The following is a 13,796-nucleotide window of genomic DNA, read 5'->3' as shown; positions in this document are numbered from 1 at the left end:
GCACAACCCCAATTAAACAGCGTTATCCATTTTAGTCTCAACTTCCTCGCTTGCTCTGTTTCTCCCTCCCTCCCACTTCCAAACCCCCCTCGTCCCCCGCTGTTATGTGGCTGTTTGTGTGTGTGTGTGTTGTGTGTGTGTGTGTGTGTGTGTGTGTGTGTGTGTGTGTGTGTGTGTGTGTGTGTGTGTGTGTGTGTGTGTGTGTGTGTGTAAGGGGGGGGGCTTTGGTATGATTCCAAAAAAGTACTTTGATCTGAGCCAGCCACCAGATGTTGGCTCTCCACCCCATGAGAGAGCTGCCTGGCTGGCCTTACTGTCATCCACGGTGTGAGAGAGGCAGAGATGGAGGGCAGGTAGATGCAGGGCACAGAGGTGGGACAGTGAGGGAATAGTAAGGAAGGAGGGGCTTGGCATCAAATGAAGCTGGGGGAGAAAGCGAGAGACTTGCACACCAGCACATTAGCATAAATTAATTTGGCAGGCAACTGCATGGATTCAGCAAGTGCCTATTGATGCTGCTAACTGGTTTGTCTGCCGTGGGAGGCAGATGGGAAGAAAGAGTAGAATACTGATAACCGTAATCATGAGCATACACTTCCATACTGTGTCGGTAAAGATCAAATAAAACATGCATTGTGACTGCTAAGAAGGATGTGCGGGTTCACTTCCACAATAAACCGGAGCAATCTAAAATGAAAGCTTTTGTCATTTAGTGCTGAATATTTAAAAAGGTTTTTTTGGCCGCAATGCTTTTGTAAGATCAGGTTTCCGAATAGGAATTCAGAATGAATGATCAAAATTCCAATGTGCCAAGTATAGAAGTTAATTCCACATGATGTGTTGTCTGTTTGTCTGAGGAGTGCATCACTTTTCCATCATATGTGCCTGTATTGCAAATGGAGGCTTGATAACACTGTGATTGTCGTAAGAAAATGCAATTGTTACAAAAAAGAGGGAATTAGGGAATTCTCTGTTCTTGTCTGTAAAAGAACATAAATACGCATTTGGGGCAGAAATACAAATATGCACAATTCAGAAAACTGCATAATCTATGCAGTGTGGGGAATATAAGGTTCTCTACCTCGTTCAGGGGCACAGGAAGCAAACTGCCACCCCTCTAGCTGAAACACTACATCATTACAATGTGGAAATAAATAATTGGAAACATGACGGATAAGAAAGCAGTTTTGAAGTATTAATAGTAAGGTTAGCTAGAATGACAAACATTGGTCATACTAATACTTTAGGCAACTAAATTTCCATTGCTTTCTTGAATAAAAGCTACCTGCTCAAATGAAATTGAAACCTTTAAATGTCCATAATCATCATGATCTTGTGTTGATCATCATCTTGTGTCTTATCCAGCATTTGCAGAACTGCAGACTGACATCCATGAGCTCACTCAGGAGCTTGACGGAGCAGGAATCCCCTTCCTGGACTACCGCACCTACGCCATGAGGGTCCTCTTTCCTGGGATTGAGGACCATCCTGTGCTCAAGGAGATGGAGGTACTGGTCAGTAGAGAGGACACTACACCGATAGAACACACAAGTGGATAAATAAAGTAACTCTTGTAGTGCGCAGAAACTGTTGAAGTTAACTGCTCTTGGGTTGATTGGATTCAGATGATGACTAAACAAATGAATGAGGGCTGAATAATTTTGGCATACGAACAGAATTATTGCAACTGCACATCAAGTTCCCACAACAGTTTCCAACTGGTGCCGATATTTAGCCAAAGCTGTATTACCAGAAAACAATAACAGCGCTATTGCTCTACAACATGTTTCACCAACATGGTGCCCTTTGGTCACCAGCTCAGCTCAAAGACCACATGAGAAGCCCTTGGGCCTGGTCTCAAACAAACAAACAAACAAGTGGTAGCGCATTGTGATTTCCTAGCAATCTTGATAAAAATGTAAACCCTTGCAGAGATTTACAGAAATAGGGTTACAATTTGATATTCATCTGTTTTCTATGTCATCTGAATGGATGAAGGTCAAATAGGCTTTGCTTAGCTTTGCTGCACTCATTTGGTGGAAACATTGTATGTTGTGCTAGCTGTCCTGTTTGGCTTTTCGGCTATTTAGCTTGAGTTATTGTCGCGGGTTGATCACGTCTTATTCAGCATTTGCAGAACTGCACACGCGGGCCATGTTATAGAGCTGCAACAAATGCTGGACTGTTTTGGGTACTTTAAAAACAAAGATTGCTTGGGCATTTTTTCACACTCGGGAATCCACTTACTTAAGTCATCTACTCCCAGCCCTCCCAGTTTAATTGAGTTTGATACTGCATCTGTAGTGATGTATCCATGACTTAAGGAAGCTTAGGCAAAAGTGAGTAGTGACGTGGGCATAAGGTAAAAGTCATTTTGAGATAGTGATAGTGAAGATTTGTTGACTGAATTGTTGACAAAATCGTTTAAGTGCTTCCCCATCCTGTTTATGATCCAATCCTTGGGTTCAATTTCACTCGACATGTTTCCCGAAGAATTCTGCATTGTTGCTGTAAGGTTTTGTAAACTGGGATATGGGGGGGGGGGGGGGGTATAAAAAAAAAACAACTTGAGCTAAATTATCCCCTTCCTATAAACTCTCTCAGTAAGATCTCAAACACGCATGGCTAACCTCATTTGTGACTCGTAAACATCCGTGGAGCAAACTCAGCTTTCGAACGTCCGCTTATGTCCAGCTATGTTCTTGCCGGTCAGCGTGACTTTTCTACATTCCATCGCAGTGGACAGCATCACTGATACCAGACCCCACCATGTGGGCTTACTGCCCACTCATCTTCCTGTTATTGTCATCTGATTAGTGGGAAAGTGTCTTTGAGTAGCTTGAGAAGAATTATATAAGATCAATGTATTAGTAGTAGTAGTATGAAATAAAAAGCTTTACTAATCGCAGAGGCACAGAAGGACTTGTGCTGAAAACTACTCATAAGCACGTTCACTGCATAGTACAAGATTCCGTGCGCAAACAAATCACTCATCACATACTAGTACATCACTCCGGAGCAGATCACAAACGAAGAAATTGAATGAGAAAAAAAGAACACTCGTGTACAATAAGTTCAACGAACAAATCACTCTTAAGGTCTTCAGTTCCTCAATAAACCAGTCAACTAGTTCACTGAACGAATCTTTCAGTTTACTTGCTATAAATCCTTCACCTGAACGAATTACTCTTCAGTTCTTCAGTACACCAGTTCACTGAACGAATCACTCAGTTGACTTAAGTTTCTCCCCCCTCTGCACGTTGGCTGCTCATTGGTCATTCCCCCAAGATTTAGAAGTGATTGACTTCAGCATTTCAGTTTTCCGCTCCCAGCCAACTCGCTTGCCCCACAGCGGCGGGCGGCAGCCAGGCTAAAAGGATGTATCATTTCATAAGCGGACTCAGTTCAGTTTGTTCACTAAAAAGATTATTTCTTCTAAATCATATATTTGCGAACAAAACAAACCCATCTGGGATGAGACGCTGTTGGCATGAGTTGTGGCCGACAGCAGCTCGGAACTTTGTGAGTTTCTCGTGTTGTCGCAAGTTTAATAAATAACATTAATAAAATGATTTGTGTATTATTTAAAGGGGTGAAATATGTACCAGCAGGAACTGAATGAATCATTTAAATTTAAATTTCTATGCTTAAATAATTGGATTTAGAAAATTTTAAAAACAAAGTTATATTTTTTTTCCGCGTCATTGCCATCCGAAAAACCATCTGGGGCTGCCAGCCCGGAGCTCCCGGGGGCCTTTGTTTACATGCACTTATGTCGCACGTAGGCCTCCGAGTAGTCAGACTCCACGGCATTCCGCCAGAAGAACTATCCGAATATTCAACATCAATTACAGCCACTGGTTCAAATCTGTATGAAAGTATTCCTCCGTCTTCCCGCGCTTGGCATAATGGTGTCCCATGTAATTGACCTCTCCGTGGATATTGTGCAATCCGCGTCACTGACCAATCAGAGGCTAGAGATCTGTATAAACCAAAACCCGTTTTTGCTCCCGCCATTTTCTCAACATTGCATGGTCCAGTATAGGTTTTGTTCGCGTTTTATCGCGTATTTGGGTTATTTAACAAAAAATATGGTTAAGAGGTGTAGTCACGGACTTTGTAATAGTGACGACAGGTATCCTGAAAGGCTAGTTGGTGGAGTTCGATTCGTACCCTTTCCAAAACCGAAGACCCAGTACGAAAAATGCATTTGATGGATCAAACTTTGTGGAAGACCGCATCATCAACTAAATCCATCTAATATCAACCGGAACAGATATGTTTGCACGAAGGTATGCCCTATATTTGATTTTCAATACATGTCTCGTTTAAATGAATTCGAAGTTCTTCGCTAGCATAACACTGCTGCGTGTGAACGATTGACACACTTGTTCTTTGTTGAGCGATATTTAGCGACGATCGGGCTGCACAAACGTGTCGCTTTCTTGCTGGCTCGCGGTCGAAGCTTAACGAGACTGTGTTTGGATGAAGATATGCCCTAAATTTGATTTTAAATACACATCTCGTATAAATGAATGAGACGTTCTTCGCTAGCATAACACCGCTACGTGTGATCGATTGACACACTTATTCTTTGTTGAGCGATATTTAGCGATGATCGGACTGCACAAACGTGTCGCTTTCTTGCTGGCTCGCGGCCGAAGCTTAACCAGACTGTGTTTGCACGAAGATATGCCCTAAATTTGATTTTAAATACACGTCTCGTATAAATGAATGAGACGTTCTTCGCTAGCATAACATTGCTACGTGTGAATGATTGAATGAAATCAGAAGCATGGCGTCTCTCTCAGTTAAGAATGTATTGTATTTAGAATCTATAATATATCGTTGATTTGAATGAAATCAGAAGCATGGAGTCTGTCTCAGTTCAGAATGTATTGTATTGTATTTGCCATTTTTACTGTTTGTCTTACGTCAGCGCACGTGCCGTGACGTCACTTCAGGAGGTGTGGTTAAGTGCCCTGTACGGAGGGGTCAATTGAACCTTTGTTGCAGCACAGTACACATCACATACGCCCATGTGACTCGCGAAAATGGCAGCGCCCCTGAAAATTCATCATTGTCGATAAAAATCTTCTCAAAACACTATTAAATGAGAGAGGATTTAAGATCACATTGTTAAAATAGAGTACATATTACATAACCTATTGATACACTGTTCATGCAAAGCACTGGATTTCCCCTTTAATTTCAAATAAGCTGTGGGAGACATCCATGAACTTTAAGGAATAGCAATCAATCAGCGATACATAGATCTTGCCCTTGGCCAATCGGAGCCTTCGTTTTTTTATCATGTGACACAAGGACTCTCCAGAAATTGAAATCTTCTAACCATCGACTGTATTTCAAGCTTTGTATCACCTTTCCTTAAATTTTGTGGAATCCATCAACTGATCAGAAAGAGCTAAAAAGGTGCTTCCTTTTGAATATGGGGAAACGCATATCAGACCGCAGTGGCTAAATTGTCTACGTTTTTTTCCCTGAATAACGTCTTCCGGGTTTGGTCTCCATGCTTTAGGCATTACTGCCACCTACGGGTAGAACCAGGACACAACACATGCCGATGCTGACAGTTTTTCAGTTTTTCAAATGAAATCCGGCGGGGGGGGTTACATTACAGTCCAGCCCTTATGCGGCTGTTCTTATTTTTGGATCTTTTTTTTTTTTTTTTTTACTTTGTTTTCCAACAAAGACAAAACTGTTAAAGTCAATCCTTACAGGACTAAAGTTTGGCCTCCCAGTTTTGAACAAGTTCAACGTTAAAATCCTGGCACAGATTTCAAGTTATTAGAAATAGGCAATAAGCATTGACCATGCACTGTTATATTCTATGGCACCAATAATTCCCATTATAAATCACGTTTTTCAATATACTGTAAACCTTTTCCTCTAAATACTGATTGAATCCAAATGTTTTTGGTGTGTATTTACACGTCTGAACCACCAAATTGAACCAGAGACCAAACTGTTATTTGTTTATTTGGAAATCCAAGCTGCTTACCTCAAGCTACTGTCCATAAACGACTCAAATTCAGTTCCTGCTGGCACATATTTCAGCCTATAAACATTTGAGTTTGCTAAGTTTAAACTCAAAAGTATTTCATATGTCACTGAAAATATTTTACAAACAAAGAAATACAATTATCTAAATAAAAAAGATTCATTATTTTTTAAGTGTTATGTCTTGTTTTTTCTTGCGTATTATTTAACCAAGCAACAATATATTTCATACTTGCTAATACTTAGTATATGATAATTTGATAAACATTTTCATAGGATACTTGAATACTAACATATTCAATATCTGCAGCCCTACATTGTTGGTATAATTGAGCCCTCCGTACAGGGCACTTAACCACGCCTCCTGAAGTGACGTCACGCCACGTGCGCTGACGTCAGACAAACAATTGGGAAAAATATTGGCGGAGCAAGAAAGGAATAGAGCGAAACTGTCCGATTTACCGGCTGATTTCTCACTCGCATTCTTAGCTAACAGTGAAATATCATTGAAAAGCAGACAGCAGGGTTCAAGTATTTCAGCGAGGGGTATTTCAATGGTATTTACATGCATATCGACGGAGAAACCATTGATATTAGCGCGAGATCTTTCCGGAGTCAGAGGAAGACCGAGAAGCCACATAATATAATATATTATAACCCAAAGACGAATTTGTCATTGACAGTTTCCTATTTTCGTGTTACATATCACACTTGTGTGCAGAATCTGTATATGTATCTGTATAGCCGTTTGTGAACCACCGTATGAAGGAAAAGAAGGCGAGCCTTGATTTCCGAGTTGTTTCTCTCGTTTTCTTTGTGTAACGTCACGCGCTCCCCTCAATAATTATTCTTGAATTAGTGCCGAACCTATGCAAGTCCCGACCGAGTACGACAATCACTACTTTAGTGTCCGCAGACATCCTTCCTCCAGTCTTGGTGTCTCGGTGCACGTCAAAGGCTTTTAGGACTGCTAGTCCGGTTTAGCTTAGCTAATTAGCCGCGAACAATGGGACACGTTTGTGCAGTCAGATCATTGCAAAATATCGCTCAACACAGATTAAGTGTGACAATCATTCACACGTAACTATATTATGCAAGCAAAGAACTGCTAATTCATTTATATGAGACATGTATTGAAAATCAAATATAGGGCATACCTTCGTGCTAACAAACAAAGTCCGGTTTAGCTACGCTCGGGAGCGCCGAACAGAGACACGTTTGTGCAGTCAGATCATCGCAAAATATCGCTCAACACAGATCAAGTGTGTCAATCATTCACACTTAGCTATGTTATGCAAGCGAAGAACTGCTAATTCATTTATATGAGACATGTATTGAAAATCAAATTTAGGGTTTACCTTCGTGCAAACATATCTGTTCCGGTTGATGGATTCAGTTGATCATGCGGTCTTCCTCAAAGTTTTATCCATCAAAGACATTTTTCGTACTTGGTCTTCCGTTCCGGTTGATTTTAGATGGATTCAGTTGATGATGTGGTTTTACACAAAGTTTGATCCATCGAAGACATTTTTCGTTCTGGGTCTTCGGTTTTGGAAAGGGTACGAATTGAACTCCACCAACTAGCCTTTCAGGATACCTGTCGTCATTATTATAAAGTCCGTGACTACACCTCTTAACCGTATCTATTGTTAAAGAACCCAAATACGCGATAAAACGTCAACAGAAGCTGTACTGGACCATCCAGCCAGCGTTGTCTGAGATTTGAGTCCGAGATTATGCAGATCTCTGGCCTCTGATTGGTCAGTGAAACGGATTGCGCAACATCCACGGAGGGGTCAATTTCCCTTAGAGGGCTGGTAGCATATGAATGTTTCATTACTTCATCATAACATTAAAATACATACACTGCACACAACAAATTGATGGCATTACCAAGTAGTTTTGAAGTGGGAAGTTATGAATAATAGTTTTAGTATTCAAGTTATTGTGAAAAGGGGTGAGGTAACCAAAAAAGTGCTTGCAATATCTACACATTATTTATTAAATATGACAATTTGAAATGTTGGTCCAGATGTAAGCAGGAGTCATGGAAGTTGACTCAAATGCTGAATTTTTCTGGCTACATAAAATGATATGGCAGTCTTGATGTGGCCCCGGGCTGCGAGTTTGACACCTGTGCAGCATACTCTTTTGCACATGTCAGATGAGCCATCTCTTATCATGTAAATTTTGATAATCATGCATAAATCATGTTTATGACATTGTGGTTGGCAATTTCTCTTTTAGCCTGTATAGTAAACCACTAACATGAATTGCATTACAAGTCAAACGTACTGTAACTGCTAACACTCGTATTATCTTCCATCACTGGACTCTAATGCAGCACAGTGTGTGCTTCCGTCATTGCACGGAAATGCATGCTACACACATGTACGCTGATATGTGTGGTAGTTGTCAGGTACATTTGAGGCCCTCAATATCTGCACTACACGGTCCTATCATCCGTTTTCCAAGGGGATAGTGTTTCGCGACATTGGATTTTCATTTGTATGGCCCAGGCAATCACAGGCCACAGTAGTGCAGTGGTAGGCAGATCAATTTCTTATTACAGCATGAAGCTCACATCCTCGTCTTTAAGAGACGAAGGGACTCGATGGAGAGCGTGTGGGAGGGTAGTGAAGGATGAACGGGGTAAAAGAAGAAAGATAAAGCATCAGGACAGCTGTGGAGAGAATAATAGGTTATGGGAATAAGTGAAAGGGGATGACAATAAATGGGTTTATGCATGTAGCTGAGACTGAATCAATTTGTCAGATTTTCTTTTTGGGGAGACGAAGAACCAGTGTATGTGAAGACGTGCATTGATCTTGTGACTATTTTGCTATTTTGTGTCCTTGTGTTACTCCCTTCAAATAAAAGTCCTCTATTTCTTTTGCTCACTTTCTTTCTCTTGTCCCACCTTTTCTTTGCTCTCACTTGTACTACTTTCCATCCACTCAACCACTTTTCTCAATGTCTTCTTTTTCCTCCGTTCCACTGTTCTCCCTTAAACGTTCTCTTCCAGGTCCCAGCTAACGTGGAGAAGGCTTTGACGTTGTTCGGACAGATGCTGACTAAAAAGCACTTCCTCCTGACCTTCATCCGCACCCTTGAAGCACAGCGTTCCTTCTCCATGCGCGACCGTGGCAATGTGGCCTCCCTCATCATGACGGCACTACAAGGGGAAATGGAGTATGCCACAGGCGTCCTTAAACAACTCCTGTCTGACCTCATCGACAAGAACTTAGAGAGCAAGAATCACCCGAAGCTCTTACTCCGGAGGTATGCACAAAGGGATTATTTTATACCTTTTGATAAAAAGCAGCGAACATGGGAACAGTCAATTTGCCGAGATGCACATGGCTGCGAGTTGTGTGTTGTCGTGGAGCTGGACAGAGGGGATTGGCGGAGCTTTTTTAGAAGCATATGTGACGTTTCTTCCTCTCTTTCTGTCAACCCTGTCGCTGTCAGAAAGGATTACACCCCTGAGCACACACATTCCCAGTGGAGCTGCAGACAGACAGACCTCTGCCGTTCTCTCTCTCTCTCTCTCTCTCTCTCTCTCTCTCTCTCGCTCTCTCTCTCTCTCTCTCTCTCTCTCTCACGTACATACACAGAGTTAGATGGGGGACACAAGTGATGGAGCGAATGTCAATGGATAGAGAGGAGAAGGATTTACAAGGGTGTGTGTTAAAGATAGAAGATAACGTGCCTTGGTGCAGGTGGGGTATTATGCAAGAGGAGTGAAATAAAGGCCAAGAGTGTGTTTGGGTTAAGTGTCCTTGGAACTGACAGAGAGGTGCATGCAGTGCAGGAACAGAAGAACTGTGATCGACGTGTCTACAGGGAGAGTTCAGACGGAATCAAACTGGTGGAAGAATGTAGAATATATTCAGTCATACGTTTCACATCAAGGTCCTGCGAAAAAGCTGCGTCAGAGCTGTCACTGAAGGCTCTGCTATAGATGCACAACACAGCATTGTGACCATTAAAAAAAACTAGTATGTCTCCAAATAAGTAGAGATTTGACATTAAATAATACAAACTCCCCACCCCCCCCATTTCCTGTTCGCCCCAGAGAGATATTTAATTTAAAAAAATCTAATCAAATAAATGACTCTCCACAAATGTGCCTTTGTAAAGCCATTTCTAATCCCCTCCAGTGGGAAATGGTCACAACATGCTGTCCTTGCTCAACACTCAAGTTTCTGGAAATTTAATTACCAAGCAAGACAAGAACATTTGCCAAAAAACCACAATAAAATGACTTGATGGGCTAACTTCAGTTGGACACTTTCTTTCTCGACAGGAATGCTACAGTGAGCTAGCTCAATTCTTTTGAGCAGGTTTTTGAGAACAATGGGTGCTGGCACATAGTTTCCTAGAATGAGAGGATGAAACGTTGTCGCCCTCTGTCAGGGCCTGACATGCCCAGAAGCATGTTCGGTCCAGGTATATCCACCTCCCTCGTCCTCCAGCTCTCCTTTCCCCGTTCCCTCATCTTTCATCGGTTACATTTTGCTGACAGCCATGAAAAAGAAAGTGTTCCACATACATCAAACAACATTCAACAGTCAAATGGGAGGTTGGCGGAAACGTAGGAGTTCATGTCTCGTTCCTGCTACAGGCTTTCACTAGCTGGTTTCTTTGGGCTAGTTTCCCAGTTTTTTTTTCCTCCTTGCTCCATAGTCTTGAAACAGAACTTCAACACAAAGACTGTAAAATTAAATTCCGGTGGTGTCATTTCTCATCATCGCGAACCCTTTCCACCTTTTTGCAACCTGTGCAAAGCAAATAGTCAATATTTCATGGACGCTGGGAATGTGGCCCAGTTACACAGCCCAGAAACCGCCACATAGCTGCTGTGAGTCTATTCAAACACTAAACTAAGAAATGGATAATTAAAAAGCAAACGTGATGAGGAAGTGTTCAAAAACGGCAAGTAGAAAATCATGTAGGGGTGTAAATAAAAGAAGTATGGGGGTGTTTTCCCTGTGTAATTTGTTTGCTTGTGTTTGGGAGCAGCGAAAGGATTCAATTTATTGGAGCATTAATAGGTAAGATCTAAAGTGTTAGTTTGTATCCAGGAGGTTTGTTGACAGAAAGGTGTGCTGAGGATGAGGTTTATGTATGTTTTGAGATTACATTTTCACCTCCTCTCCGCCTTTTCTCCTCCTTGTCTTTCCCAGGACGGAGTCGGTGGCTGAGAAGATGCTCACCAACTGGTTTACCTTCCTGCTTTACAAGTTCCTCAAGGTAAGAAGAAAAAAAAAAACGCTCGCACACCCACAGGCACACATGCTTTGGAGTGATTCCGCTTGCAGTGGAGTAGAAAAATCCCGGTAATGCGCACAGCTGCAGCAAAAGATAAGGCAGAGGCCAGTGGCTACCTATCGTTTACCTCTGCCTTTCATTTGGTCAGTGGCCCTCTCTTCCAAATGGAGGAATTTATGGGGTCTGAAGCTGTGTTCAGACGCGGTTGCTGCTGTTGTGACTGCCAAAGCTTTTCACCAGATCCTCTTCGTTTTCCTCAAATCATTATTTTACAGCCAGAATGTGTGTGTTTACCTTTGTGAATATGTGAGTTGTTTTTGTTGGAGCTTTCTGTCCATCTTCCATTCTCTTTGAATTCCTCTTGGATGTAGAATCGGACAGCTTTACAGAGGCTTACATTTTCCATTTTTTCCCCTACTTTACATGTGTACATTGTTTATTCAAATATCGCTGCACCTAATCAATCAATCTTAAACAGGCATTGGAGTGAGCATTGATTCATTCAACCCCCAGGAGTACTAAAGGAAACAATAGATGTTAAGGCAAGACAGACAAAAGCATACAAATTCAAAATATTTGCAAGAAATGTATGAGTTAAATGTGTTTGTATGGCAATGATGAAATGTTAGCGTGAATGGAGAAAAATGGTGCTGGTGTTGGTTTCGATGAATTGCCGCTCCTGCCTTTGTCCAACGCAAAAAAAAGTGTTAAATGTCAAGCACATAAGAAGAAACGCAGTACAGAAGGACTCCACTCATTTGCATCACTCCTATGCACCTGCAGTGCTTTCCTTTTATCTGCAGCATTGCATGAATTAAAAGGCGTGTTTTATAATATTTCCTGTATACTAAAGGGCCTTGCACAATTTCCACAGAAATTTGAAAGTGTTCTTGTTAGGGGCGGGATTTCAAATGTGCGGAAAACAATCGATTCATCCTTTTTTTTTTGCAGGAAAGGGTGGCCTATGAGGAAATTTAATTCATTTCTTGACCACACTCATAACTCAAAACACATCAAATCATTTTCCCCCATTGAAATGAATGGAAATGCTACTAATCTATTCCATCCTCCATAAAGGTTTTCCAATGCCTTTTTAATGAGACAAAAATATATACTTTATGAAACATACACTTATTATTAGAAAGAATGAAATTAATTATATTGTTTTTGTCACATCATCCTATTCAATTCAATTCACATTGTGCTGCTCATTCAAGTGTGCATGCCTTGATGCCTTTGCCACCCGTAGCACTATACTGAGTCACACTTATTCTCCTGTCCAGATGTAGCATCCAATCTTATTGCATAGTGGCGCGTTCTGCTTGGCAAATGGTTTTCATATACCTTTTCTTCGCAGAGGATAAAGAATAGAGTCTAAGTACTGTTATACTGGCTAACTGTGTTGCCGCACTGTTTTTGTTCAAAAATCTTTCACTGAAAGAATTGGAACAGCCGCATAGATGCTAATTGTTGCCTATGTTAGCTTTAGCCCTAAGCAGTCTAAATACTAAGTTATGTGGTTGTTTTAAGTACACAAAATTCACTTCAGCTGAGAGTGGCGATGAAAGTGTTTTTGTTTAAGTTTACTAATTCTGTCTGGCACTGCCACAAGACAAAGCAAAACATTGGCTGAACAACAGCTCGTATCTCAAAAAGTCGGGTCACTCGTTTCAATTGACTTTTTTTTTTTTTTAAAAGGGAGAATGTATCTCGGAGCTCCTGTTTAAATGTGGAAGAACTGTGTGCCCATCCCTAGTACATATGCACTATGTCATTTAGTTGTTTTTCCTATTATTATAGTGATCCTTGTTAGTGTTATTGGAATGCTGCTCCTCACTGGAGTGAGAGGTGACAAGCATATGAGAGTACGCAAGGGAGAGAAAAAGACGAGGCCCAGCATCCCATTGCTCGTTGCGCATTTGACGTCTCTGACACAACAAAGTGCTTCGCCAAGCATTTTCAGGACTCTGTCATTAACCTTCTTTTAACTTTTCCATCAATTTCCACTTACTCACACTTTCTCAGATTTCTCTCGTTTGCCTGTACACACTTTCGCAGAGGAAAGAGACACAAGGGAGATTGCATTAGTGTAAGAAAATAGTCTTGTCAGTTGTCTTCATGAAAGGCCAAGTTTAATATCTGATACATTTTCCCAATGCATTACAACAAATACGTATTTCAACATACATCGCTACTGATGCTTTTGATCTACACGATCATTTTTCTCTTGCTGTCGCAGGAGTGTGCCGGCGAGCCGCTCTTCATGCTGTATTGTGCCATGAAGCAGCAAATGGAGAAGGGGCCGATAGATGCAATCACAGGAGAGGCCCGCTACTCCCTCAGCGAGGACAAGCTCATCAGACAGCAGATTGACTACAAGACTTTGGTCAGTTCAATCACTTAGCAGCCAAGCAGTGGAAATTGCATGTATATAGTATTTGAGTATATATTGATTAATTCACTCTATAGGTCTATGCAGATTTTGACCTGTACACACACGT

The 13,796-nt window shown here is 41.4% G+C and overlaps 1 protein-coding gene across 3 annotated transcripts in view; it reads left to right on the top strand.

Annotated features, from left to right (window-relative positions):
* LOC133507217 (plexin-A1-like) overlaps nucleotides 1–13,796 on the top strand; it is a 215,625-nt gene that overhangs the window by 190,600 nt on the left and 11,229 nt on the right. For all 3 annotated transcript variants that reach the window (XM_061832037.1, XM_061832035.1, XM_061832036.1), the window contains 4 exons: nucleotides 1,366–1,508; nucleotides 9,047–9,303; nucleotides 11,211–11,277; nucleotides 13,535–13,681. In XM_061832037.1, coding sequence (XP_061688021.1) covers nucleotides 1,366–1,508; nucleotides 9,047–9,303; nucleotides 11,211–11,277; nucleotides 13,535–13,681 — 614 coding nt within the window. The remainder of the gene's footprint in view (nucleotides 1–1,365; nucleotides 1,509–9,046; nucleotides 9,304–11,210; nucleotides 11,278–13,534; nucleotides 13,682–13,796) is intronic.

This window comes from Syngnathoides biaculeatus, chromosome 10 (assembly GCF_019802595.1).
Source record: "Syngnathoides biaculeatus isolate LvHL_M chromosome 10, ASM1980259v1, whole genome shotgun sequence".
Lineage (NCBI taxonomy): Eukaryota > Metazoa > Chordata > Actinopteri > Syngnathiformes > Syngnathidae > Syngnathoides > Syngnathoides biaculeatus.
Note: the sequence above shows the minus strand (reverse complement) of the source record. Positions and strands in the feature narration are given on the sequence as shown.